This window comes from Larimichthys crocea, chromosome XXIV, assembly GCF_000972845.2.
Source record: "Larimichthys crocea isolate SSNF chromosome XXIV, L_crocea_2.0, whole genome shotgun sequence".
Taxonomy (NCBI): domain Eukaryota; kingdom Metazoa; phylum Chordata; class Actinopteri; family Sciaenidae; genus Larimichthys; species Larimichthys crocea.
In genome coordinates this window covers 13,099,099-13,122,210 of record NC_040034.1, presented here as the reverse complement: position 1 = coordinate 13,122,210, position 23,112 = coordinate 13,099,099, and the positions used below count along the sequence as shown (strand labels likewise).

The 23,112-nt window shown below is 41.4% G+C and overlaps 1 protein-coding gene across 1 annotated transcript in view; it reads left to right on the top strand.

Moving 5' to 3' along the window:
- LOC104937379 (ryanodine receptor 3) overlaps positions 1 to 22,455 on the top strand; it is a 108,362-nt gene extending 85,907 nt beyond the window's left edge. Inside the window, exons 68-108 of the mRNA XM_027274894.1 lie at positions 381 to 462; positions 554 to 684; positions 936 to 1,259; positions 2,043 to 2,283; positions 2,386 to 2,473; positions 2,581 to 2,673; positions 3,121 to 3,135; positions 3,978 to 4,148; positions 4,238 to 4,297; positions 4,387 to 4,521; positions 4,921 to 5,033; positions 5,768 to 5,867; positions 7,712 to 7,821; positions 8,134 to 8,185; positions 8,271 to 8,327; positions 8,417 to 8,516; positions 8,599 to 8,678; positions 8,764 to 8,840; positions 9,847 to 9,920; positions 10,971 to 10,988; positions 11,647 to 11,727; positions 11,843 to 11,931; positions 12,019 to 12,147; positions 12,236 to 12,340; positions 13,403 to 13,484; positions 13,691 to 15,006; positions 15,159 to 15,217; positions 15,407 to 15,581; positions 15,687 to 15,785; positions 15,871 to 16,065; positions 16,337 to 16,467; positions 16,556 to 16,598; positions 16,707 to 16,834; positions 16,940 to 17,000; positions 17,104 to 17,250; positions 18,485 to 18,619; positions 18,715 to 18,871; positions 19,130 to 19,194; positions 19,763 to 19,863; positions 20,936 to 20,987; positions 21,352 to 22,455. Coding sequence (XP_027130695.1) covers positions 381 to 462; positions 554 to 684; positions 936 to 1,259; positions 2,043 to 2,283; positions 2,386 to 2,473; positions 2,581 to 2,673; positions 3,121 to 3,135; positions 3,978 to 4,148; positions 4,238 to 4,297; positions 4,387 to 4,521; positions 4,921 to 5,033; positions 5,768 to 5,867; positions 7,712 to 7,821; positions 8,134 to 8,185; positions 8,271 to 8,327; positions 8,417 to 8,516; positions 8,599 to 8,678; positions 8,764 to 8,840; positions 9,847 to 9,920; positions 10,971 to 10,988; positions 11,647 to 11,727; positions 11,843 to 11,931; positions 12,019 to 12,147; positions 12,236 to 12,340; positions 13,403 to 13,484; positions 13,691 to 15,006; positions 15,159 to 15,217; positions 15,407 to 15,581; positions 15,687 to 15,785; positions 15,871 to 16,065; positions 16,337 to 16,467; positions 16,556 to 16,598; positions 16,707 to 16,834; positions 16,940 to 17,000; positions 17,104 to 17,250; positions 18,485 to 18,619; positions 18,715 to 18,871; positions 19,130 to 19,194; positions 19,763 to 19,863; positions 20,936 to 20,987; positions 21,352 to 21,447 — 5,567 coding nt within the window. The 3' untranslated portion in view covers positions 21,448 to 22,455. The remainder of the gene's footprint in view (positions 1 to 380; positions 463 to 553; positions 685 to 935; positions 1,260 to 2,042; positions 2,284 to 2,385; positions 2,474 to 2,580; positions 2,674 to 3,120; positions 3,136 to 3,977; positions 4,149 to 4,237; positions 4,298 to 4,386; positions 4,522 to 4,920; positions 5,034 to 5,767; positions 5,868 to 7,711; positions 7,822 to 8,133; positions 8,186 to 8,270; positions 8,328 to 8,416; positions 8,517 to 8,598; positions 8,679 to 8,763; positions 8,841 to 9,846; positions 9,921 to 10,970; positions 10,989 to 11,646; positions 11,728 to 11,842; positions 11,932 to 12,018; positions 12,148 to 12,235; positions 12,341 to 13,402; positions 13,485 to 13,690; positions 15,007 to 15,158; positions 15,218 to 15,406; positions 15,582 to 15,686; positions 15,786 to 15,870; positions 16,066 to 16,336; positions 16,468 to 16,555; positions 16,599 to 16,706; positions 16,835 to 16,939; positions 17,001 to 17,103; positions 17,251 to 18,484; positions 18,620 to 18,714; positions 18,872 to 19,129; positions 19,195 to 19,762; positions 19,864 to 20,935; positions 20,988 to 21,351) is intronic.
- The last annotated feature ends 657 nt before the right edge of the window (positions 22,456 to 23,112 follow it).

Here is a 23,112-nt window from a genome sequence, read left to right as displayed (position 1 = left end):
TACATGAACTGAACAAAGCCAGAACACAGGTAGAGTGTCAGAGTTCATGAATCCACCTGGATAGTCTCAGTTTCAAAGACATTTCAGGCTGAGGAGGAGGGTTTGCCTGGTCTGAGCAACTGATTGGCCACTGCAGCGTGATGTCAGGCTTCCATTTTTCCAAAAGATGGAGCTCAACTTCTCTGCAGTAGGTTGCTGTGTTTTGTGATACCCCTGCAGCCTGCACTGCCACAGTCAAAACTCACTACACCAACTCAAATGAATGGAAAACCCTGCTTTTTTGCGGCAGCGCCAGATTCTGTCTAAATACGGACTTAGTGAAATGTCTCTATCAGACATTTGCTCTGTGAGACAGTTCTAATTTCCTTTTTTTCTTCCAGTGGATGATGTCCAAGTGTCTTGCTATCGAATCCTGACCAGTCTCTATGCACTGGGTACTGGGAAAAACATCTATGTAGAAAGGTATCTCAGCTTCAACATGGTGTTAATTGTTGTTAATTATATAAAACCTCAGTGAGGAAACTCACTCTTTTTTCCACTGCGTGTCCCTCAGACAGCTCCCGGCTCTCGGTCAGTGTCTGGCCACCCTGGCTGGAGCCATGCCTGTCGCCTTCCTGGAGCCGCTGCTCAACACGTACAACCCCTGCTCCGTCTTCAATACCAAGAGTGCAAGAGAGCGAGCCAGTGAGTCATGTGTAATTGTTCTAAAATAAAAGAATTACCAGTGAAGGTCTCAAATCAAAGAGTTTAATATTATGGATAAATAACGTCTCTGGCTTTTCATTCAGATCATTTTTATACATTCTACAATATGAGAAAAGCTTTTAATCATACGTTTTGTACATAAGTGGTATACATGTGTAAAATGTCAGCACAAATTTGACAATGCAAACATTTTTGTAATCACATTTATATCCCCTCTGTGGTGTTTTTAGTCCTTGGCATACCAGACTCAGTTGAGGAGATGTGTCCAGGGATGCCGCGGCTGGACGGTCTAACGAAGGATATCAATGACATGGCTGAGTCTGGAGCACGGTACACAGAGATGCCTCATGTTATCGAGGTGGTGCTGCCCATGCTGTGCAACTATCTGTCCTACTGGTGGGAGAGAGGGCCTGAGAACCAGCCAGCCAGCGGGGGCAGCGTCTGCTGCACCACCGTCACCTCAGAGCACCTCAGCCTCATTCTTGGCAATATCCTAAAGATCCTCAATAACAACCTGGGCATCGATGAGGCCTCCTGGATGAAGAGGATTGCAGGTGGGAATGGATTTCTATAGCAGCTCATGATAATGAGGAACTTTCTTTGTAGTTTTACATCAATGCAGGACCCTGCCTAATTTCTTTACTGTATCTAGAAGATATTATGTTTGTGTTTTTCATAATGACAGTGTTTAGAAAATAGTGATGCTCCCATTAGTTTACGTGCATTTAATTGTTAAATGCGACTGGCAGTGTTGTAGTTAAGACCAGCTAAGACCAAGACAAGACCGAGACTTTGAGAGGTCGATACCAAGTCAAGACCAAGACCAGAGAGTATTTAGCCTGCTTAGGTAACTAACATGCATATCTCTTTGGGTAAGGCATGCGTCTCACTTTCTCAGTGAGCATATTGCAGGATTTACAGACTGCTGTGTGTTTACTTTTGGACACTGTTGCAGAACCTATTTGACGTGTAGGAAGTCACTTTCTAGGAGTGTGTGTGAAAGAGGGCAGTGACGGCTAACAGCTGTTAACAGTGACAGTGATTTAAAATTTGAAATGAGTCAACTTATTGCTGTCGTTTAAGCAGAACGTTTTACCTAGTTCATATTCATTTCTTTTTTTAATTACCTGCTTCATAAAATACTGAGTTGTAATTTGTTGGCTTGTGATCTTGTGGTTAAACCTTGACATGACCTCTCTTTAGTTTTCTATGATGCAGGTGTTTGCTCTATAACTACAGACTGGAACTTTATAAAGTGTTACTATACTGACTTTTTAATATACCTGCTCATTTGAAATAAAAGTGACATTTTGTCTCTCTTCACTATCGCTGTTCAGTGTATGTACAACCCATCATCAGCAAGGCCCGTGCAGACCTGCTAAAAAGCCACTTCCTGCCTACGCTGGAGAAGCTGAAGAAGAAGACGGTGAAGGTGGTGTCTGAGGAAGAGCTGTTGAAGGCAGACAGCAAGGGAGACACCCAAGAGGCCGAACTTCTCATACTGGACGAGTTTGCTGTACTCTGCAGGGACCTGTACGCCTTTTACCCAATGCTTATCCGCTATGTGGACAACAACAGGTGAGCTTGCTGGGTAGTGGAGTTGTTTTTAAGGAGCATTTAGGAGGAGGTGTATTCTGTTTCACTGCAGAGAGATCTGAGATTTTTTTTTTTTTACTGAAGGTCCAGGTGGCTAAAAGAACCAGACGCTGACTCCAACGAGCTCTTCAGAATGGTCGCTGAGATATTTATCCTCTGGTGCAAATCACATGTGAGTCCTCTCATCTATATACATGTCCATCTACAAAAACCAAGCAGCCCGTTCTGAATAAGAGCAGTGATAAAGCAAAGCTGCCTTTCCTTTTTTTTTGTCTCTAGAACTTCAAAAGAGAAGAGCAGAACTTTGTGGTCCAGAATGAAATCAATAACCTCTCCTTCTTGACTGGAGATAATAAAACCAAGATGTCTAAGGTAGGTCTGTCAACTCCTCCTCATTCTGGCTGCAGATTAAATCCTTTTTAGTCACGTGTAATGGCAGCTTGACCAATCAAACATGTGTGCATCTTTTGTATGAGAAAGCTGAAAGAGCCGGATCACAACTGACTTTGACTCCTGACTGTGTGTGTGTGTGTGTGCGTGTAGGTATTTATGCATGATTTTTACGATGGATGACAACAACTAACATTCATCCCTCAGTTGACAAATATTCCTCCATACCTCCAGCCCTTGTCAACATTACAGGGGTTGGAACATTTGATTTCTTGTCTGCCTGGTTTAGCTGTTTAAAGGCAAACAAATGGTTTTTCATTGCAGCACACTTCCACGTGAGGACTGTGTGCCACCATTAACTGCCCTCTCCTCATTTTCTTCTATCTGCCTTTCTCTTTCTGTCTCTCTCTCTCTCTCTGTCTCAAACAGTCCTTTAAGGAAAAGGTAGAGTGATGCAGTGCATGAGCTGTTTACCTGCCAGCTTATTGGCTTATGTGCTCCAGTCGCCATGCAGAAAAAGCCAATAGTTTGTGCCGCCGTGCTATATAGTCTGTAGTGTAGTTATACAGTATATCATGTCACCTGATTATTTGTGGTTTCCATTCATCACCATGTGTGACGTGTTAACTTTGGTCATTCCTCAATCCCTTAAGGGTGGAACAGTCTCATCTAGAGTAATGAAGCTCAGCCCTTCTGTAGCAAATCATGTGATCACGTGCCACTTGTGTGTTTGCAGTTGATGGATTGTGGTGCTATGGTGTGTAGACAATAGTTACCCCGAGCTATTTATATTATGTTGTGGTCTATGTGTGATACGTGTGTGTGTTTGTGTACGTGTATGTGTATTAATATGGAAATGAGTGTTTTCACTGAGCCAGATAAGTCAGTTTGGCTCAAAAGTACGAGTTCTCCCCTCACTGGTAACATCTTGCTGTTCTAACGGAGGCAGTCGGCTAAGTTCGACTTTTCAGCTGAGGTGTGAAACTTTCTTAATGCTTCAGTGGCACACATTCTGTCTGGTGACAGATTTTGCCAGGGCTGAAAAAAAATAAATGCCTCAGGCTTTTTGTTCAAATGCAGTGTGAGTGCTCCCACTGTGAAGAAAACTCCAATGAAATCCTGTTAAGGTATTTAAATGTCGAAAGGAAGTGTTTCAGAGCAAAAAAAATGGAGAAGTAGTATGTATTAGCTTCAAAGAGCAGCTTATTAAGCTTAGCTTACACTTTAAAAAAAAAAAATTCACCTCACTTTGTGTTGTCTGAAGTTAATATCTGGATTTTTTTCAGTCTGGAGGACAAGACCAGGAGAGGAGACACAAAAAAAGACGCGGTGAGTTCTACTCCATCCAGACCTCGCTGATTGTGGCAGCTCTGAAGAAGATGCTGCCGATTGGCCTCAACATGTGTACCCCAGGAGACCAGGAGCTCATCTCTCTAGCCAAGACCCGCTACCTCCTGGTGAGAGCATGCAGATAAAGTATCCTTACACGTCTTTGAAACAGCTGCATGGCACAGTAATGAAGCTGAATTTCGCTGTTGTTTAATAGAGAGACACCGACGAAGAAGTCAAAGATCACATTCGGCAGAATCTGCATCTTCGAGAAAAGGTGAGCATGTCGAAATCTTTACCGACTGTGAGTGGTTACTAGCTTTCAAAGACTACATATGTTGTATTGAATTTGTAACGCACACTCAGTCAGAGGACCCTGCAGTGAGGTGGCAGCTAAACCTGTACAAGGACATAGCGATGAGAACCGAGGGGCCTCCAGATCCTGACAGGGTGGTGGACCGTATCCAGAGGATCTCTGCTGCTGTCTTTAATCTGGAGCAGGTGGGAACGAAACATTTCTACATATCTAAAAATATTGTGTGGTTTTATTAGACTTCAGATATGATAAGGACAGGTGATTTATTTGTGTTTGGTTGGTTCAGCCACAAAAAAAACAAAAAAACATTGAATCAACTGTGTGTTACGCCCTGTGCTCTTTAGTGATGAAACACAAACCGCAGTGATCCTTGACTTGCACTCGGCCGCTGAAACTGTTTCTGACTTCATAGCTGGAGTGACGACGAGTCAATGAAATACAAAATAAATACTAGCGCTGAGGGAAAAAAAACCTTGTGAAAATGCCAGTTTTCAGTTAACAGAGATGGTATATCTCTGTCTGGTAGAATATGTGTTGATCAATTAGATTCCATTTTTAACGCTGACTTCTTCTGCTCTCGTTAGGTGGAGCAGCCACTGAGATCCAAGAAATGTGTGTGGCAGAAGTTGCTTTCCAAGCAAAGGAAGCGAGCAGTCGTCGCCTGCTTCCGCATGGCTCCACTTTATAATCTGCCAAGGTATGACTGAACGCATTACACCTACAGCCGCTACATCTTTGTTGTGCTGTGTTTAGTCTAAAATCACACTGAAGAGCCGTATATAGTAGCAGAGAGCTCCCTATGGTTCAACTAGCAGATGGAAAATTGTGTTGTAACATCACCTGTATGTTTACACCACCACACTTTCTTCTCCTTCTTCTTCTTCTTCTTCTTCTTCTGTTTGACTCATTTCTCTCTTCCTGGGTTCTGACCCTGCATTAATGCACGGGCTCCCTCCCTGCGTTTGTAGGACAAATGTCTGGCCCGCAGCTGTTATCAAGGAGTAGAAAAAAGGGACACTAGCAATTTCATGCCCCGCTGCTCTGTAACTCAATCATAGGAAGTCAGGCGGAGAGCTACAGTAGGGAGGAAAACAATTATGAGGCCCAACCTGGGGGTGGCCATCTTCAATATGTGCTCAGACGATGCCGCCCGCCTGCATGACAGCATGACTCATTTATTCAGAGTTGTTGACAGTGAAATATGACACAGCATAGTTAATAATTATTAGACAGTATTTATAATGTGGGCACAATTGATTTTTTTTGTTGGGGGTAATAGATTTGTGTTTGAGGGGTTGGATGTGAAGCTTCTGGATAATGTCTGCTCCCCCTGAGTTTCACGTATTCAGATGTCATCTTTTCTCTTTTGTCTCTTTATTCAGCTTTTGTTCTCTCCTCAATGACATACTCTATTGTACCTCATCCCCTCAGGCACACAAATAATAATTACTTCCTGAATGCCTACCGGCATATTTGGCTGGAGATAATGCATGAGAACACAGACCATGACAGTCTGCTCTCCATGCTGACGGTAACGTAGCGCTGACCCAATGTTGCTTATGTATGACCTTGCATACCTTTCTTTAACTACCCCTTGATCTCCTCCAGGCACGGTTTATGCTGCAAATGAAACTCCCATTCAGATATTCCCGCTGGTTTTTCCACTGGTCCACATCTGTACAGTAATGCAGCAAGCCGAATCCAGTCCAACATTTTGGAAACTATTCACTGTTTTCTTGCAGAGAGTTAGATGAGAAGTGTCTGGCTGTGGCTTTATATTTAGGCTACAGACATGAGATTTGTGTTAATCGTATGATCTGACTCTCTACAAGAAGGCAAATCATTTTCTTACATGTTAAATATTTCTTTAACCGTTGTGGATGTGTACATGGGGACATCTTGGCTGTAATTGCAATTTCCGCCTGCTGATGAGCATTTAGGACTAGATTTAAAAAAAGATAAACAAATAAAGAATTGTGACTTGGCAGAGAGCATGTACGTCACAGCTCTTTATAAACAACATTTCCTCTCACGTGACCAGTTGGGATGTGCCAGTACCCTAAACTAACCAGTATTAACCTCTCCTAAAGGGACTTCTCCCCTCCTTTGCTCTGCTCCTATCTAACCCAGGCTAATTTCCTCTTACCCTTCCTTAGGCATCGCTCTATTAACCTCTTCCTCCTGGCCTATCAGAGAATATGGATAGAAACAGAGGAGTACTCTTTTGAGGAGAAGCTAGTGCAGGATCTTGCAGTAAGTACTTATGTCGTCCCTTAGAGCCGTCTTGTTGGTACTCATGTGCTTCAGGGAGCTGAGCGTCGCCCCTACAGCACCACTTTCCTTTACTTGTGTCATCGTTAAAAGTGCTACCAATCCCACCACGTTCCACCGGGTCGCACTCAGTCATCCACACAGTGATTTTCAAGTCGACGTCCTTTTTTTTTTAGCAAGCATGACATCAGAGCGAGCTGATGTCAGAGCGAGCTGACCACTGATTCAACCTCTGTGTCCCATCCAACATTCGGTAAGAGGGCATCCTTCCGCGATGCTTCGACTTACCGGTGAAATTTTTTGAAAGTTGTGGTGTCTTTCTTAAATTTCAACAATCATGCACTGAGTATGTAGAGAAAGCAGAAAAGATAGAGCATGAAGCTGCTTTCCTACAGTTTTACAACTTCAAAAATATTTCACACTTTGTAGCCCATGACAACCAGCAGTATAATATGCATATCTTGATTAAAATGCTTGAAGGATCCATGAAGTAGAATAAATTAAGTTTCCTCGTCTGGAATAAGTGAATATCATGAAGGCACGCTGGAACTCAACACAAAATACTATGCCAGTGGGTGTGTTTTTTCACTCTTTTTCAATCATGAACTGAAGATAAAATTTGAATTAATACAACTTTTTAAAATCTAATCTTCTGTTGCCCTTTTAACAGTCAAATCTGTTCCACATTATTTAAAATTAAAGCCACAGGCCGCCACAGATAAGGTTCAGGGTTTGACAGAAGTGGTTCCAATGTGTCTGCGAGCATGACCAGTTTATCATAGGAAGTCTATGATAAAGTTCAAACTGGGCTCATGGAGAGTCATGCTTAACTCCACAATCTCCACTGCTGAACATCATCCGCTGTGTGTGTGTGCTACTCATTGAGTCCATGCTCGTGCTTGTGGTTTACTTGTCCGCATGCTGTCAGTGTATCCGATCACTGTTTTGTTTTTTCCTGGTACAACCTGATTTATTTAAGGTAAGTGGTGTGTAGTTAACTGTAATTGTAACTACCATTCATACAAAGTGTTACAGTTCAGATTTCTAGTTGATATTGAGACTACATGCCCAAGCTCCAGGATTTACTTGTATGGGTTTGTCCAGAAAACACAGCCCAAAGTGGAGGAAGAGGAAGAGGAGGAGGTCAGAAAGCAGCCTGATCCTCTTCACCAGCTCATTCTGCATTTTAGCCACAACGCTCTAACTGAGTGCAGGTAAATACACACTCACACCTGGCCACCTGGCACCAAAACGCTTTACTCCTTCTGTACTGCATAATAGTTTTGGCCCCCCTCTCTCTCAGCTAATAAAGAGCTGCATTAAGCTAAATCGGCATATATTTTATACTACTAGGCGAGAAGCACAAGCAGCTTTTGTGCATTTGTCCGCAGTCTTGCTGCTTACTGTACACGCATTGCTCTAAACATAACCACTGAAACTCGCTTATTGTTATTTAAAGATGAGATGTGATTGTTAGGTAGACAACATTTTTAACCACCAGATATTTATCTTCCTTTTTTTGTTAGTTCTTTGGAAGAGGATCCCTTGTATATTGCATATGCAGACATGATGGCAAAGGTACTTCATTCACTAAAATGCTTTCACTGAAATGTCTGCAGCTCAGCAAAATCTCGCAGGTTTGACATTCTGCTTTCTCTTTCAGAGCTGCGCCGAAGGTGAAGAAGAGGAAGACGAGGAAGGGAAAGAGAAAACGTTTGAGGTGCTATCGATTTCTCAGCACCGCTGTTTCACTTTTTGTTTTTTAATTATTTTCAGAAGTGGTGCTTACTGTATTGTCATTTCACACAGGAAAAAGAAATGGAGAAGCAAAAGATGCTGTACCAGCAAGCCCGACTACATGACCGAGGAGCTGCGGAGATGGTGCTTCAGATGGTCAGTGCCAGCAAAGGTAGGAAAAGACACATTCACATTTGTCTAACCTCTTATAACTGCCACCTCTAGTATACTGAATGTTGATTTGCCGTCATCAGGTCGACTTGGTGCTATGGTGACTTTCACCCTCAAACTGGGAATCTCCATCCTCAATGGGGGAAACATACTGGTCCAGCAGGTATGCATCAATAAGCAGTGGCATACAGAATTGATATAGTTAACAGCATCAGCCAACTATTAATTGTGTTTTTATGTCGATGCAGAAAATGCTGGACTACCTGAAGGAAAAAAGAGACGTTGGCTTTTTCAAAAGTTTGTCTGGACTGATGATGTCTTGCAGGTAATGAAGCTATTCGTTATGACACACAGAACATGTGATTTCCTTTTTGTTTTATTTCTCAACTGCAAAAAGGTACAGAGTGTCGGCATCGTTAAACTCTCGCTCTCAGCAAGTACAGTAGTAGAAACTACGATAGGTTCTGGGCTGTTGTATTGAAACTTGACTAATTATACACAGAAATGTCAGTTTAATGTATAACGGGAAGCCTCCCTTTGCAAACCGGGGCTGTTGACTTTGGTTGCATTATGGAAAGTGTGGGATCCAGCATTTCTGGACCTATATTAGAGACTAAACGTGAAGATACTGCAGACCATTTTCTGACCATTACATGTCAAACTGTCTCTTGTGAAGTCCCCCAGTCTAATGGAAGTGCATTGCTAAAATGCTGGAGTTTAAAGGTTTGGACTCTTGCTGGCCAGAAGGAGGCACGTTTGATGTGAATGTGTGTAAAGCTATGGAGCTTCGAATTAAAGACTACAAACCAAAAGACAAAAGTAAGAAATGACAACAGAAACGAGAAAAAGAATTAGGGATAGTTAAACTGTTTCATGATGAAGGAAACCAATACCGGAAAAAGCTGAGGGAGAGTCGCGTCGTCAAACAATCAAACACAAAAGATAAAACCTATGATAAATCGAAGCATGTGACCAAAGAGACAGGGATTTATCCCATAATTTCCGGAGCAGTTGATATCTCTGGAACAGTCGAAATAAATGATGCCCCAGAGGCCAGCCGTATGCCCATTCCCAAATCCTGCAGCACCCTCAAGAAGAATGTAAACTTCAGAAAATCACAAGTGCTCGATTGTTATGCCGAGAGAAAACAGCCATGCAAAGAAGGAGGAGAGTCCTACTGGCTGGATTTAGGTCGGGTAGATCCAGGGAGAGAAATGGAGCGAACTAGGATTCAGGAATTAGAGGAAGAGATAGACATACAGGTAATAGGAAATACAGGTACACAATATACACAAGTATCATCATTAGACTTTGTCTTTTATCTTCTGCAGTGTCCTGGATTTGAATGCTTTTGAAAGGCAAAATAAAGCTGAAGGTCTGGGGATGGTAACTGAAGAAGGATCAAGTAAGTGAGGATAGTAAACGTGGTAAACAAACCAAAACAACAGAACAATATGAGTGACTGAATTGTCCTCTCATAAGAGCCTTTTAACCACGTGGATGTAAAGAGCAAAACACAGTATATCTGTGACCTTAATGTGGTACTGAATAAACTTACAAGTCAATATCTGCACCATAGTTGGATTTTATGTTTTTTATCATTGTAGAAACTAAGAGTTATAGAAGTTATAGTTGTTAAATGCTGATCTGCTGCAGATCTGAGAGTATTTTGTCAATAAAAAGACAATGCAACAGAGGTTATAGAATTTATTTGTGCAGCAGATTGACCTTTTTTCTTCCAGTTGTCCACATGTGGCCCAAACCACAGCGCAAGCTACTCGTGAGATTGCTGAGAAACCATGAAGAAATCTTTATGTGACATGATGTGTCTCATTCAGGCGTTATTGTCCTTTCGTCAGGCTACTAGACAAATGACGCAGCATTTAGCTTGACGAAACGTCTGCTCTTTAGTTTGTTGTTGTTGTACAAACCCATCTCCACGTCATGTCTGTCTCTCTCGTGTGTCATGTTCTACGTCATCATCATGCAGGTAAACCTGTGCTACTGTATGTCTAAGTCCTGTCTTGGCCTTGTCTGCCACTTAAAAGCACTCAGTCACAACTACATCCACATGAAAATCCACATTTCTCTATTTGATCTGATGGGTAGCATACAGTATATAAATATGTTTTTGTCATGCGCATTTTCACCTCATATGCTCAGGCATAAGTGATGGTAACTGTTAGTCTGGTACTCTGTCTAAACTGTAGTCTAAACACCTGCCTAGTGTGCAGACTGTACTCTTTAAGACTTTGTTTAACTGTAGCCGCAATGTCAATGTCAATGTCGCAAATCAATGTGAGTATGTAAAGATATTTCTATAGCGCTATCATTCTCTCCTGTTCCTACTTCTGATTGAATCTCAATGTCTTCTCCTTTGCTTATGTCTGCTTTTTGTTTTGTTTGTTTGTTTGTTGTTTTCCTCTGATCATGTTTTTTATCTCATCGGTCGCAGTCAACGTGAGTGAGCGGGGTAAATACATGGTTTAGATTCTACTCATTCTATGCAATGCTGACATCTTGATTGCTCTCTGTTCAACTACTTCCTCCCTCTCCTCATTCCCCTCCAATCTTTCTCTCCCCCATTCCTCCTCCTCCCTTGCCCTGAATGCAATACAACCACCTTTTTTTCTACCTTGGACTGAAGGAACGCATGCATGCTCTTATGACATCTGGATAGATTGTGCAGTACAGGGTCAGATGCCCCAAACTGACTCAAATCTCTCCACTTTTTTTTGTACTTCTTTTATAAGAAGTCAGTGCTTGTCATTTGTGTGGGACCTTTTATGTTTATTAATTTTAAAATACTAACCGGCATATAATAAGAAATAAATCTCCCAAAGCTTTGATTGTAAGAAACAACAAAGCTTTGCTGGTGTTAAACAATAAAGCTCAGTTTTATTCCTATTATAAACCCTGTTTTAATTTATAAAATGATGCACTATACCTTGTCTGTGTGTTCTGAATCCCATATATAGTGCACATAATTTAACGCTGTCTGACAACTAGACAGCAGCTTTATGAGAAAGTGAAAGCTATGCAAGCCCCGATGCCTGTACTGACATTAAAATGATGGGTCTCTGGCCTTCTTATCATCGAAAGGGACAGTTAATCTCATTTCCTGTCCTCAGGTTCCAAGGTACTGCAGGATGATGAGTTCACTAAGGATCTCTTTAGGTTTCTGCAGCTTCTCTGTGAGGGCCACAACAATGGTATGCGGATACATTTCCATGAACCATAATTAAAGAAGATGCACGTGTCTTGGCAACAGTTTTAGAGTAGGCTGGGCGATGTGAATGTACTGTCTTATTTTACCATCTGTTTTAGATTTTCAGAACTTCCTGAGGACTCAGACAGGGAACACAACCACAGTCAACATCATCATTAGTACTGTAGACTACCTGCTAAGACTCCAGGTATGATATTATTACAGACAGATATAAAACAATGTAATAAATGAATCTATTCACTCTCTTTAATGTGCTAAATTGTTCTCCTATCAGGAATCCATCAGTGATTTCTACTGGTACTACTCTGGTAAAGATATTATAGATGAGGCAGGTCAGAGGAACTTCTCCAGAGCATTGGCAGTGGCCAAACAGGTCTTCAACTCTTTAACTGAGTATATACAGGTATCGTATCACACCACACTGCACCACAACAAGGACTAATTAAAATCCTGAACTTAAGACTGATTGATGCTTGTGTGATTATCTCCAGGGTCCATGCATTGGAAACCAGCAGAGCCTGGCTCACAGCAGGCTGTGGGATGCAGTTGTGGGCTTCTTGCATGTTTTTGCCAACATGCAGATGAAGTTATCCCAGGTACGTACTTTTGTCTGCAACAAAGTTATGGAGTTTGTACTGTACTTAAGTACAGTTTTGAGGTACTTGTGCTTATGTATTTTTATTTTATGCTACTTTATACTTTGATTCCACTATACAGAGGGAAATCCTGTCATTTTTCAACCTACTTCATGTATTTGACAGCTGCAGAATGAGTTTTCAAATAAAGATTTTACACAAAAAACATATATTGTAGCCAGGGTGGTTAAGACATTTACATTGTACATACAACAAGATTATTATAATTATTTGGCTCTCAGACATCAATAAGTTCTGCTTATACATAAACACATCAGTGATAATAACACATATAATATAATATATATAGACATATATAATAATTAACTCTCTGAAAGAGACCATGATGATTTATTTATTTTAATACATACGTACATTTAGCTGACAAAACTGAAGTAAAATTAGAAATATTTCATCCACCACATTTGTCTTTGTCAGCCTGGGGCTACTTCATAATATCTGTAGCCACTAGAGGTCTCTCCAGGCTCAGGGATAACCTCGGGCCACTGCAGTGCAATTACATATGTCATTCCACTCAGCTATATGATGTATGACTCCATCTATAATATATATCCTTTATGCCCAATAAGCCAGAAATGGGAAGAAATCCAACCATCTAACCTCATCTCGTGGTCATCAGGAAAAAGGCTTGGTCTGACAGTAGAAGCCAGAATGAAGGGGAGCACAGGTGGAGGGTGGTTTGAATTTAGCTCATCAAAGCATGCCACAGATTTATGGCATACAGAATACAGGCTCCATAGAGACCCTAAATGAGTCAGACTGACCTAGCCATCTGTTTTGAGACAGAGAAATAACATTAACCCTGGTGCTGATGGATGGATGTTACCTAGAAAGCCCTTCTGGGCTTGAGCAGGGCCATTCTGGGTCCCCACAATCTGCTGTGGCCTTGATCTCTCAGGGATATTAGACATGACTGTACCCTCACAGGGAGGCCGTCAGTAGTCTGTGTGATATAGTGTGTAGAGTGTCACAAGGTTTCCCTTTTTTGTCTTCTCCTAACAGGACTCCAGTCAGATTGAATTATTGAAGGAGCTGCTGGACCTGCAGAAGGACATGATCGTCATGATGCTCTCTCTTCTTGAAGGTTCACTTTTTGATGACTCACTGACCCTGTATGAGCTGCGCCAGCAGCATTAGTTTGCAAGGATATTGTCTCTTTTATGACTTTCATTAAACAGATTTGTTTGCAATCAAATATTTCCCAAAGCGCTTTGCTTAATCTGCATCAAGAGCTTGTTATTGTGTCTACTGACAAACTTTTCCTTGGTCTCTCCCTCCATTGCGTCACAGGTAATGTTGTCAATGGTACTATTGGCAAACAGATGGTGGACACTTTGGTGGAATCTTCTAGCAACGTGGAGATGATCCTAAAATTCTTCGACATGTTCCTCAAGTTGAAGGACCTGACTACCTCAGACAGCTTCAAGGAGTATGACCCAGAGAGCAAAGGGGTCATCTCAAAGAAAGATTTCCAGAAGTCCATGGAGAACCAGAAACAGTATTCCCAGTCTGAAATTGAGTTTCTTCTCTCCTGCGCTGAGGCTGATGAGAACGACATGTTCAACTACGAGCAGTTTGTGGAGAGATTTCACGAACCCGCCAAGGACATTGGCTTCAATGTAGCTGTGTTGTTGACCAATCTCTCTGAGCATATGCCTCACGATGCTCGCCTCTCAACGTTCCTTGACCTGGCTGAAAGCGTCCTCAGCTATTTTGAGCCCTATTTAGGTCGTATTGAGATCATGGGTGGAGCCAAGCGCATCGAAAGAGTCTACTTTGAGATCAGTGAGTCAAGTCGTACCCAGTGGGAAAAGCCTCAGGTGAAAGAGTCGAAGCGGCAGTTTATCTTCGATGTTGTCAACGAAGGTGGAGAGAGTGAGAAGATGGAACTGTTTGTCAATTTCTGCGAGGACACCATCTTTGAGATGCAGCTAGCCTCTCAAATTTCAGAGCCAGACCCAGTGGAGCGTCCAGAGGAAGATGAGGACGACAACCAGAGTGTGGTGGAAAACCAGGAAGAGGAAGAGGAAGAGGAGAACATGATGTTGGAGTCTTCCTCTGCTTTTACAATTGCCTGCATCTCCATGAGAAAAAGCCTCTGCCACTTCCGTCAAATGCTCACTCTCAAGAGCATGAGGCGGCAGTACAGAAAATTCAGGAAGATGAGTGTCAGGGAGATGGTGCGAGGCTTCTTCTCTTTTTTCTGGATGATCATCACTGGCCTTTTACACTTTGTCTACAGCCTGATTTGGGGTTTCTTCCATATCTTGTGGACCACTATGTTCGGGGGCGGCTTTGTAGAAGGGGCTAAGAACATGAAGGTGACAGACATTTTGGGAAACATGCCAGACCCCACCCAGTTCGGGATCCATGGAGATGTGTTAGAGATGGAGAAGATGGAGGCGAATGAAGCGTCAGCGTTGGCGGAGATGGGTCAGATGGCTCAGGGAGATGCAGCAGAGGCAGACCTGATGGCTGAGCTGCTGAACATCCAGCCCAAGAAGGAGGGAAAGCATGGTGCTGAGCCAGGTTTGGGTGATGTGTCCGAGGTGGTGGTGGGGGATGCTCCTTCCATTGCCAGTGCTGTCAAGCAGAAAAAGGCACAGGTCAGTATTCATGTTAAATCCAATACAATACGGAGACTTCTATCTGTCCTAATGTTTTGACTAAGAGACGCTAGAGACTCTACAGCATTAGTATTCTACTACTTACTAGAATAAACTGTTAAAGTGACGTCAAAACAATGTATTTGTTGTAGTTGGCTGCAAAGAAGAGAGCTTCAAATGGAGACTACAAGTCTGATTCAGAGAAAGGAGAGTGAGTGATCTTGATTTGTTCATCATTCATCCTCAGTGTAATTGCTATTGATATAGATATTCTCCTGATTGCAAGGAGTGTATCTGCATGTCTTTTTTTGATCATCAGTCAAACGTCCTTCACAAAGGGGCTTTAATTGTGAAGACAGCGTGTATCTGTCTGTCACTAACAGAACAACTATTGTTGCAGTTCGGAAGATGGTGAAAAGAAGGACCACGACAAGGCCAAAGATGAAGCCCCTCCAGAATCTTCAGTGGAGGAGAAGAAAGCCCCGAAGAAAAGGATCGGCCAGAAGAAAGAACCACCAGAGGCCTTCATGGCCAGCTTCTTTGCTGGCTTGGAAATCTACCAGACCAAGATGCTGGTAAGATATTTCTGTCCAAAAAAAGGATAGGATAGGATCACAACTATCAGCATAAGCATGTTAAAATAGCATAAATCAGCTTGTAATATATGCTTATTTTCACAGAATTACCTGGCCAGAAACTTCTACAACCTCCGCTTCCTGGCACTTTTTGTTGCCTTTGCTATCAACTTTATTCTGCTCTTCTACAAAGTAAGGTTGAAAGTAAGGCATCGCAATATATATGTAGCATATAAGGATTCAACATTGTTGGTATTCCTTGAAAAAAATAACCTCAAATGTCTTTCAGGTGACCGGTGATTACTCAGACGATGAAGACCCCTGGAATGGTCGAGGTAGATCTGGGGAGGAGGAAGATGAGGGTGCGCTTGAGTACTTCGTCCTGCAGGAAAGCACTGGTTACATGGCGCCGACGCTTCGCTGTCTGGCTATACTGCACACTATCATATCTTTCCTGTGTGTAGTGGGATACTACTACCTGAAGGTACAGTAACACCAAAAGACAAGAAAACACACATGTTTTTATTTGTTTGGGTGTTTTTGGCTATTAAAGAAGACTTTTAATATATTATTTTAGTATTTCTGTGCAAAAATAGGGACAATAAATATTTGATATATTTTTGGTACATGCTTTTTGGTACTTCGTTTTAATTTTTTCAGTACACTTAGCATATTAACATTCAATCTCCGTATCTAACTGTACGTTACTTCCTTTATTGCACTAATGATGCAGCCAAATTTCCTTTGTGTCCAAGGTGCCCCTGGTAGTGTTCAAACGCGAGAAGGAGATAGCAAGAAAGTTGGAGTTTGCCGGCCTTTACATCACCGAACAGCCGTCTGATGATGACATCAAAGGACAGTGGGACAGACTAGTCATCAATACTCCGTGAGTCAGCTACAGTTATTTAACTCTGATTTATAATCTTTTATCAACAAAGGTTTAACACTCTTGTTGTTTTGCTTTTTTTTCCCAGTTCCTTCCCCAACAACTACTGGGATAAATTTGTCAAACGTAAAGTAAGTGGTTTGTATGTAATTTTTATGTCATCTTTTACCCACACAAGCAAAATTTTGATGATATTTACTTGCATGTTATTTGTTCTTTGCTTTGCCTCTGTTTGTTAGGTGATCAAAAAGTACGGAGACCTGTATGGAGCAGAGAGGATAGCAGAACTGCTGGGGCTAGATAAGAGTGCGTTGGATTTCAACCCTACAGAGGAAACTGTTGCTAAGGAGGCTTCACTGGTGTCATGGTGAGAGAGATTAGATGGATAAAGACAGGCTAGAGCTAGTTGAAGCAAAACTAGAGGTCAAATAGAAAATCTGAGCCCCTCATATCAACCTTTCTGTTTTTCCAGGTTGAGCTCAATCGATACAAAGTACCACGTCTGGAAACTGGGAGTGGTGTTTACAGATAATGTAAGTTTGAATACAGTTTGCTCTGCTGGTGAAGGGGCTGATTGATGATATTATGACTGGACAGATGGTTTCTGATCAACTTCTCATTTTGTTTCTTTACTAGTCATTCCTGTATCTTGTGTGGTACACCACCATGTCCATCCTGGGCCACTACAACAACTTTTTCTTTGCCGCTCATCTGCTGGACATCGCCATGGGGTTCAAAACCCTACGCACCATCCTCTCCTCTGTCACACATAACGGCAAACAGGTAAGGACAAGGAGGATGCAGATCTTCTTTCATGCAGCAGGGGTCACTCCAGAATTAGCGGTTGCGGTTGCTTGTAACCTCCTCCTGTTTATTCCCTTATGTGCAACCACAAGCCAGTATTATTGTAGTTTTCATTCTCCTGGACCACTGATGGCATCTTGGGTAACACGGATGTCCAGCCTGTTGTCAGCTCTGCCAAACTCTGTCAAAAGAATGTCTTCACTATAGTTTTTACCAGATTATATAATAAGGGCTTTGAACTTTGAACAGAATTCTTTAAGAAAAACAGTGCCTTGATATCCTACTATCCTTTTATCATTTAGTTTTGGATCCTAGCAAACTGTACACTGTTCACACATTCACCAAACACAGAGCAACACCTGGTCACATGACTAATCTTACTCACCTTTAACTCTGACGTAGTCTGTCATCTCCTGGGAGAAATATCTGTTTCTTGACACTTTTTGTACATGGTTGTCTTTCATCACCTTCTGTGCAACATGTTGCAATCGATAATGGTTGTTGGAGTGATGCCTGGTTTAGTCAGAACATGTCATCTAGTAGACATTGTATGTGTTGTGTCAATTCTTGTATCTTTATATTCGCACCCCTCCCTCTTGAGATAAATGGGAAAATAAATGCTAAAGGAACGGCTGCAAGAGAAAGAAGGGAGGATGCATACATGAGAATTTAGATGCACACGGTATCCCTTGACATTTGAGGTAAAATGGCTCAACTGCCTTTATTTCAGTGTCTGTCAGATCTGACCAAACCAGAGGCACAAATCAAAATGTAATGTCAGCTCAGTCTCCGAGGGTGGAAAAAAAACACAGAAATGGTGAGGCCGCAAGGAATCGCTGAACACCTCCCACACTCAGCTGCCTATGGGCAGATCGGTCACATTGTCAATCCAAATGCATTTTACTGCTGCTTCCACTGTTGTTGCTGTTTAGGTTCACAGGTAAATCAGTGCATCTGAATGGAGCTTCACGTCATTATTGGTTAATACGCCGAACACACCTCTCTTTTTCCACTCATTTGAACTTTTCCCTTCTTGCCACCTGCTCTTTTCCCTCCGCCGCCGGCAATCCCGTCGTCTCCCTCGTGAGGGTTTCACAGCTTTTTATAGAGAATGAGCGGAAGCTGGCAGCTTCGCACCCGCCGCGTCGAGTACGTAAATAGACAGGAAGTTTGTAATGACATTTTACTGACTGCTGCCTGTGTTTCTCTTAAGCTGGTGTTGACAGTGGGCCTGCTGGCAGTCGTGGTCTATCTCTACACTGTGGTGGCCTTCAACTTCTTCAGGAAGTTCTACAATAAGAGTGAAGATGATGATGAGCCAGATATGAAGTGTGATGACATGATGACTGTAAGTATCAGTCACATGTATTTTTTTAAATTTAACACACCCAGACATCAACACTGTGACTTAAAGAGGTCTGCACTATCCCTGTGTTGGCACAGTGTTACCTATTCCACATGTACGTTGGGGTGAGAGCAGGAGGCGGCATCGGGGATGAGATCGAGGACCCAGCTGGTGACCCCTATGAGCTCTACCGTATCCTTTTTGACATCACCTTCTTCTTCTTTGTCATCGTCATCCTCCTGGCCATCATCCAGGGTGAGCTCCTTCTAAGATTACTTCAATAAACATTACTGTTACTGAGTATTTGAATTGATCTGATCTCTAAAGTAATCTCCCTGTTTTATCGCCTCAATAAATGACCACAAATGTAAAGACACTGATATTCTCCACAGATTTTAAAATACTCTCCATCGTCGTAGTGTATCCATATTGCACTCTGGCCTTCATTTTTAGTATTGATTACACAGATACAGTGTATATGATATGCTCACATCAATTCCTTTGTGGTAACAGGTTTGATCATTGATGCCTTTGGAGAGCTGAGAGACCAGCAGGAACAAGTCAAAGAGGACATGGAGGTGAGAGTAGATTTAATTCTCACCTGTAGTTATGGAGCGCGTGGAGCGCTGAAGGCGGACAGGAGGAGAGGGTCAGAAGGTGTTAGGAAAATACAATCATATTACTTTTATTTCACTAAAAACCATCATCCGGCATGCACACATTTTTCTTGAATCATTCTAATATCATCCTCAGGTTGGTATATTTTACAGAGAGTAGTAGAGTTGGTCTTTAAGAGATTGTAATGACAGGGGCAAATAAATATTTAGTTATATATATGAATATATGAGTGAATTAAGTTTTTAAAAGGTAGAGAAAATCATGACGTTCCTGGGAAAACCAAAACAAATGGGTGAGTTGCAAGTGTGCTGCTCGCACTGAGGCCAGATAACCCAGATTATAAAGGTTAGTTTCTCAGAGAGCCAGGAAAATGGCACAAACCATGTAAACTGATCTTTATGTGTAAAAACAATGCAAAATGTCCTCTTTGTTGTCATATATTTTGTTATTATATATTATATAACATGAAGCACAGAAAGAAAATGAAGGAGAGCATGTGCTCTAATAATCTTTCTTCTTTATCCTCAGACGAAATGCTTCATTTGTGGCATCGGTAACGACTACTTTGACACAACACCTCACGGTTTTGAGACTCACACCTTACAAGAGCACAATTTGGCCAACTACCTGTAAGTATCCCACTTTTTATATGTTGTGTACATTTAATCACACATGTATCAATCATTATTGTCATCTTTCACCAGCATGTGTTGCCTCTTCTCTGTAATTTAACCACACGATTGATGGCTGTAGCACATTACCACAGCATCAGGGCCAAAGTCACTAATAGCCCCAGTGATCCAGAACACTAGATCCCTTCAGGTATTCTTTCCATCTGTCTCTGTGTTTCCCCAGCACTCCCTGCTTATCCTGTGTTTCTGTATAATGCCTGTGACAATAGAAAGTCGCAGTCCATTTGCGCTCACAGTCATCAGGCTGGAGGATACGAGAGCGACCTCATTATGTTGCTTCATTACTATTTAATGCCATGAACTTTATTGGAAAATAGGTTTGCGATAGCATGCTCTCATACAGTATTCATCATGATTTGGCAAGCTGCGATGCCCACAGAGATACTGCGGCCCATTGCCATTTACACTTGATTTGGGAAACAACAGGTGATTCGGTGATGTAGATGGGGTGGTGTTACTTTGTTTTACACTTGCGTCAGAAATTGTCTCCTAGTAACACAGAATGTGACATTTCCTGTTAACACAGTGTTGTAGGAATGAAATGTGCCTCAGCAAAGCCCCTTTTTTCTGCTTTCTGTTCTGTGTTTTAACTCTGATCACAGAGAGTCAGACTCATTTTTATTGGCCAGGTATGTGCACATATATAAGGAATTTGACTCTCAATGTACAAACACAGATATAGACATAAATACAGCTAAAAACAAGCTTGACAGGTATGTAGATTTATATATATATATACAAACATCAATAACATTTGTAGACAGAATAAGACAATAGTATAGAGTGCAAAGGATGCTAAAATAAATATGGTTTATGTAGCAGGTTACTATGTACTGTATGAACAGCATGTACTGTAGATTGTGTATGAGTGATGCTATTTACATGTTTAATAACGACAGAATATACCATTTACAGGTACAGCGGGCGTTTGATTCACAGTGATTGTTCCTGTCACTGAGAGTCTGTGTTTTTCATCTGACATTTTCTCTCATTGGCCTTTTTTCTAAAGGTTTTTCCTGATGTACCTCATCAACAAGGATGAGACCGAGCACACTGGCCAGGTACAACATAACTCTAAACACCTAAAGGCCTTTCTCAAAAACAATTATTTTTACTGTCACTGTCAAGATACTGTGTGCCCGTGCCAGGGCTGAATGATGTAAGATAAATATTTAATATATGGCTGTTAACTTGTGACCATTTTCTTTTAATTTAACTACAAACACACATATTTAGTTTAGTTAGTATTAAATAAGATCAAACATCATCGCACATCTTGTGCAAATCAAATATTGCAATAGCTTTATATCAATATTTACTAATTTAGCTCACATTTATTATATAAGAAATGTATGCATGTACATATTTATTAATGTCCAAAGGGTGAATTAACACTTTGATGTCTATTTATGTGTCTGACTCCAGGAATCTTATGTGTGGAAGATGTACCAGGAGCGCTGCTGGGATTTCTTCCCAGCTGGCGATTGCTTCCGCAAACAGTACGAAGATCAGCTTGGATAGAGCAAATGCATCCTCTTTACCTCTATCCATGTTAAGTAGGCAGCTGGAACATGTAGTCCTACGCACAGCTGCTAGACTACAACACCACAACACAGTCACCCCACCAATGTTTCAGACTGGCCTGAGGAGCAAGAGAGAGACAAGACAAACCTACTTTTTTTATCCCAAAAAAGAGAAACCTCTCCTAACCACGTCACCCACCTTCGGTACAGTGCCAGTCTTTGAGGAAATGACCCGTAACTTGCCCGGATATTTAGTTTTCTTTTTAAGTTTTTGGATTTTTCTTTTTTTTTTTTTTTGACAGCGTGTTGCCTTTTACTCCACATAACCCCAAATCATTGCACAATTTTTTGTTTTTGGTCTTTTTGAGAAACACTGGGTTGTGTGGGGTTATGGGACAATGTGTCAGTCATATTATGCACAAGAACCCAACTTCAATATTTTGAGAATGTTGAACTTGAGACTTAATGCCAAAAGAAAAATGGAGGAGTACAGTAGATTTACATAGTGCGCAAAAATGTGATATGAGAAGAGATTTTTCGTTCAGATGTTGTAACCTTGCATATTGAGATGAAGTTTTAGAATGAAGTGGCGAGAGGGTTTATTATATAGGATAAAAGAAATGCCTAAATTTTTTCATGAAGTGCCTTACAGTACTGTATCTACATTACAATGAAGCTATGCAAAACTTTTGTTTTTTCTTTATTGTATGTAAGTACAGTAATTTTCCTGGAGCAGTAACAAGTAGCTGTCCCAGATTGTAGATTGTGGCTGGACTTTTTCATTTGAACATGGAAGAACAGCGTTGGTTAGATTCGACTGATTTTTCTTCGCTGAATGCAGCCTAACTGCAAATGTTCAAGGTACAAAGTGTAAAAATGACACGTCAGAATTTAATGAACACCTTCAAAACAAGAACAAAAATTTAATTGCTATTGTATGGCCATTTGTATGTAGTAGCTTTGCTGATCTGTGCATTTCTTTTGATGGGAAAAATAAAGAAATCAATGCAACAAAATCACGATTTTGTTATTCTTTAATATCTTTGGACTTTGATATTTTAAATACACCCACAAAATGCATTTCAAATTTAAAAACTGCAGCCTGTACATATCAGCGTCATAAGAGGAAGTTATTTTAAGTCTGAACGCTCTGAAACATTGAGTCACTTCAATCCTAAAATCAACACGATGCTGTCTCTGCGGCTAATCCAAAATCTTTTCAAAATAAGATACCTACTGTGTGCAAACAGCCCTTGGCTTTAGTTCTGAGTTGATTTGACTCAACCCGAACTTCAAGCTGTATCATAACTGTGACCATCCAGGAGCAGCCTTTAATTTACAGTGTGGCAAAAAGCAATGGCTGAGTAAATGCGCACTCCTGATTGGTCAGAGAAGTAGGACGTGGCCTCAGCGGGCTGCATGATGGGAGTTTTAGCCCTATTACCCATGGTGCAAACTGTCAGCTCACATCATGTCACCACACCTTGGGCACCACACAGTGCTGCAGCCTGCTGCTGAGAGCAGCTCTGTCTCCTCAACTTACGCATGTAACAGCTTTTAACATGTTGACTGCTTTTTATGGTTCCATCACACTCAGAGAATGATTTAAAACATTTAAAAGTTTGTATAATTCTTCAAATCAATTAGTAGCAAGTGCAAGATT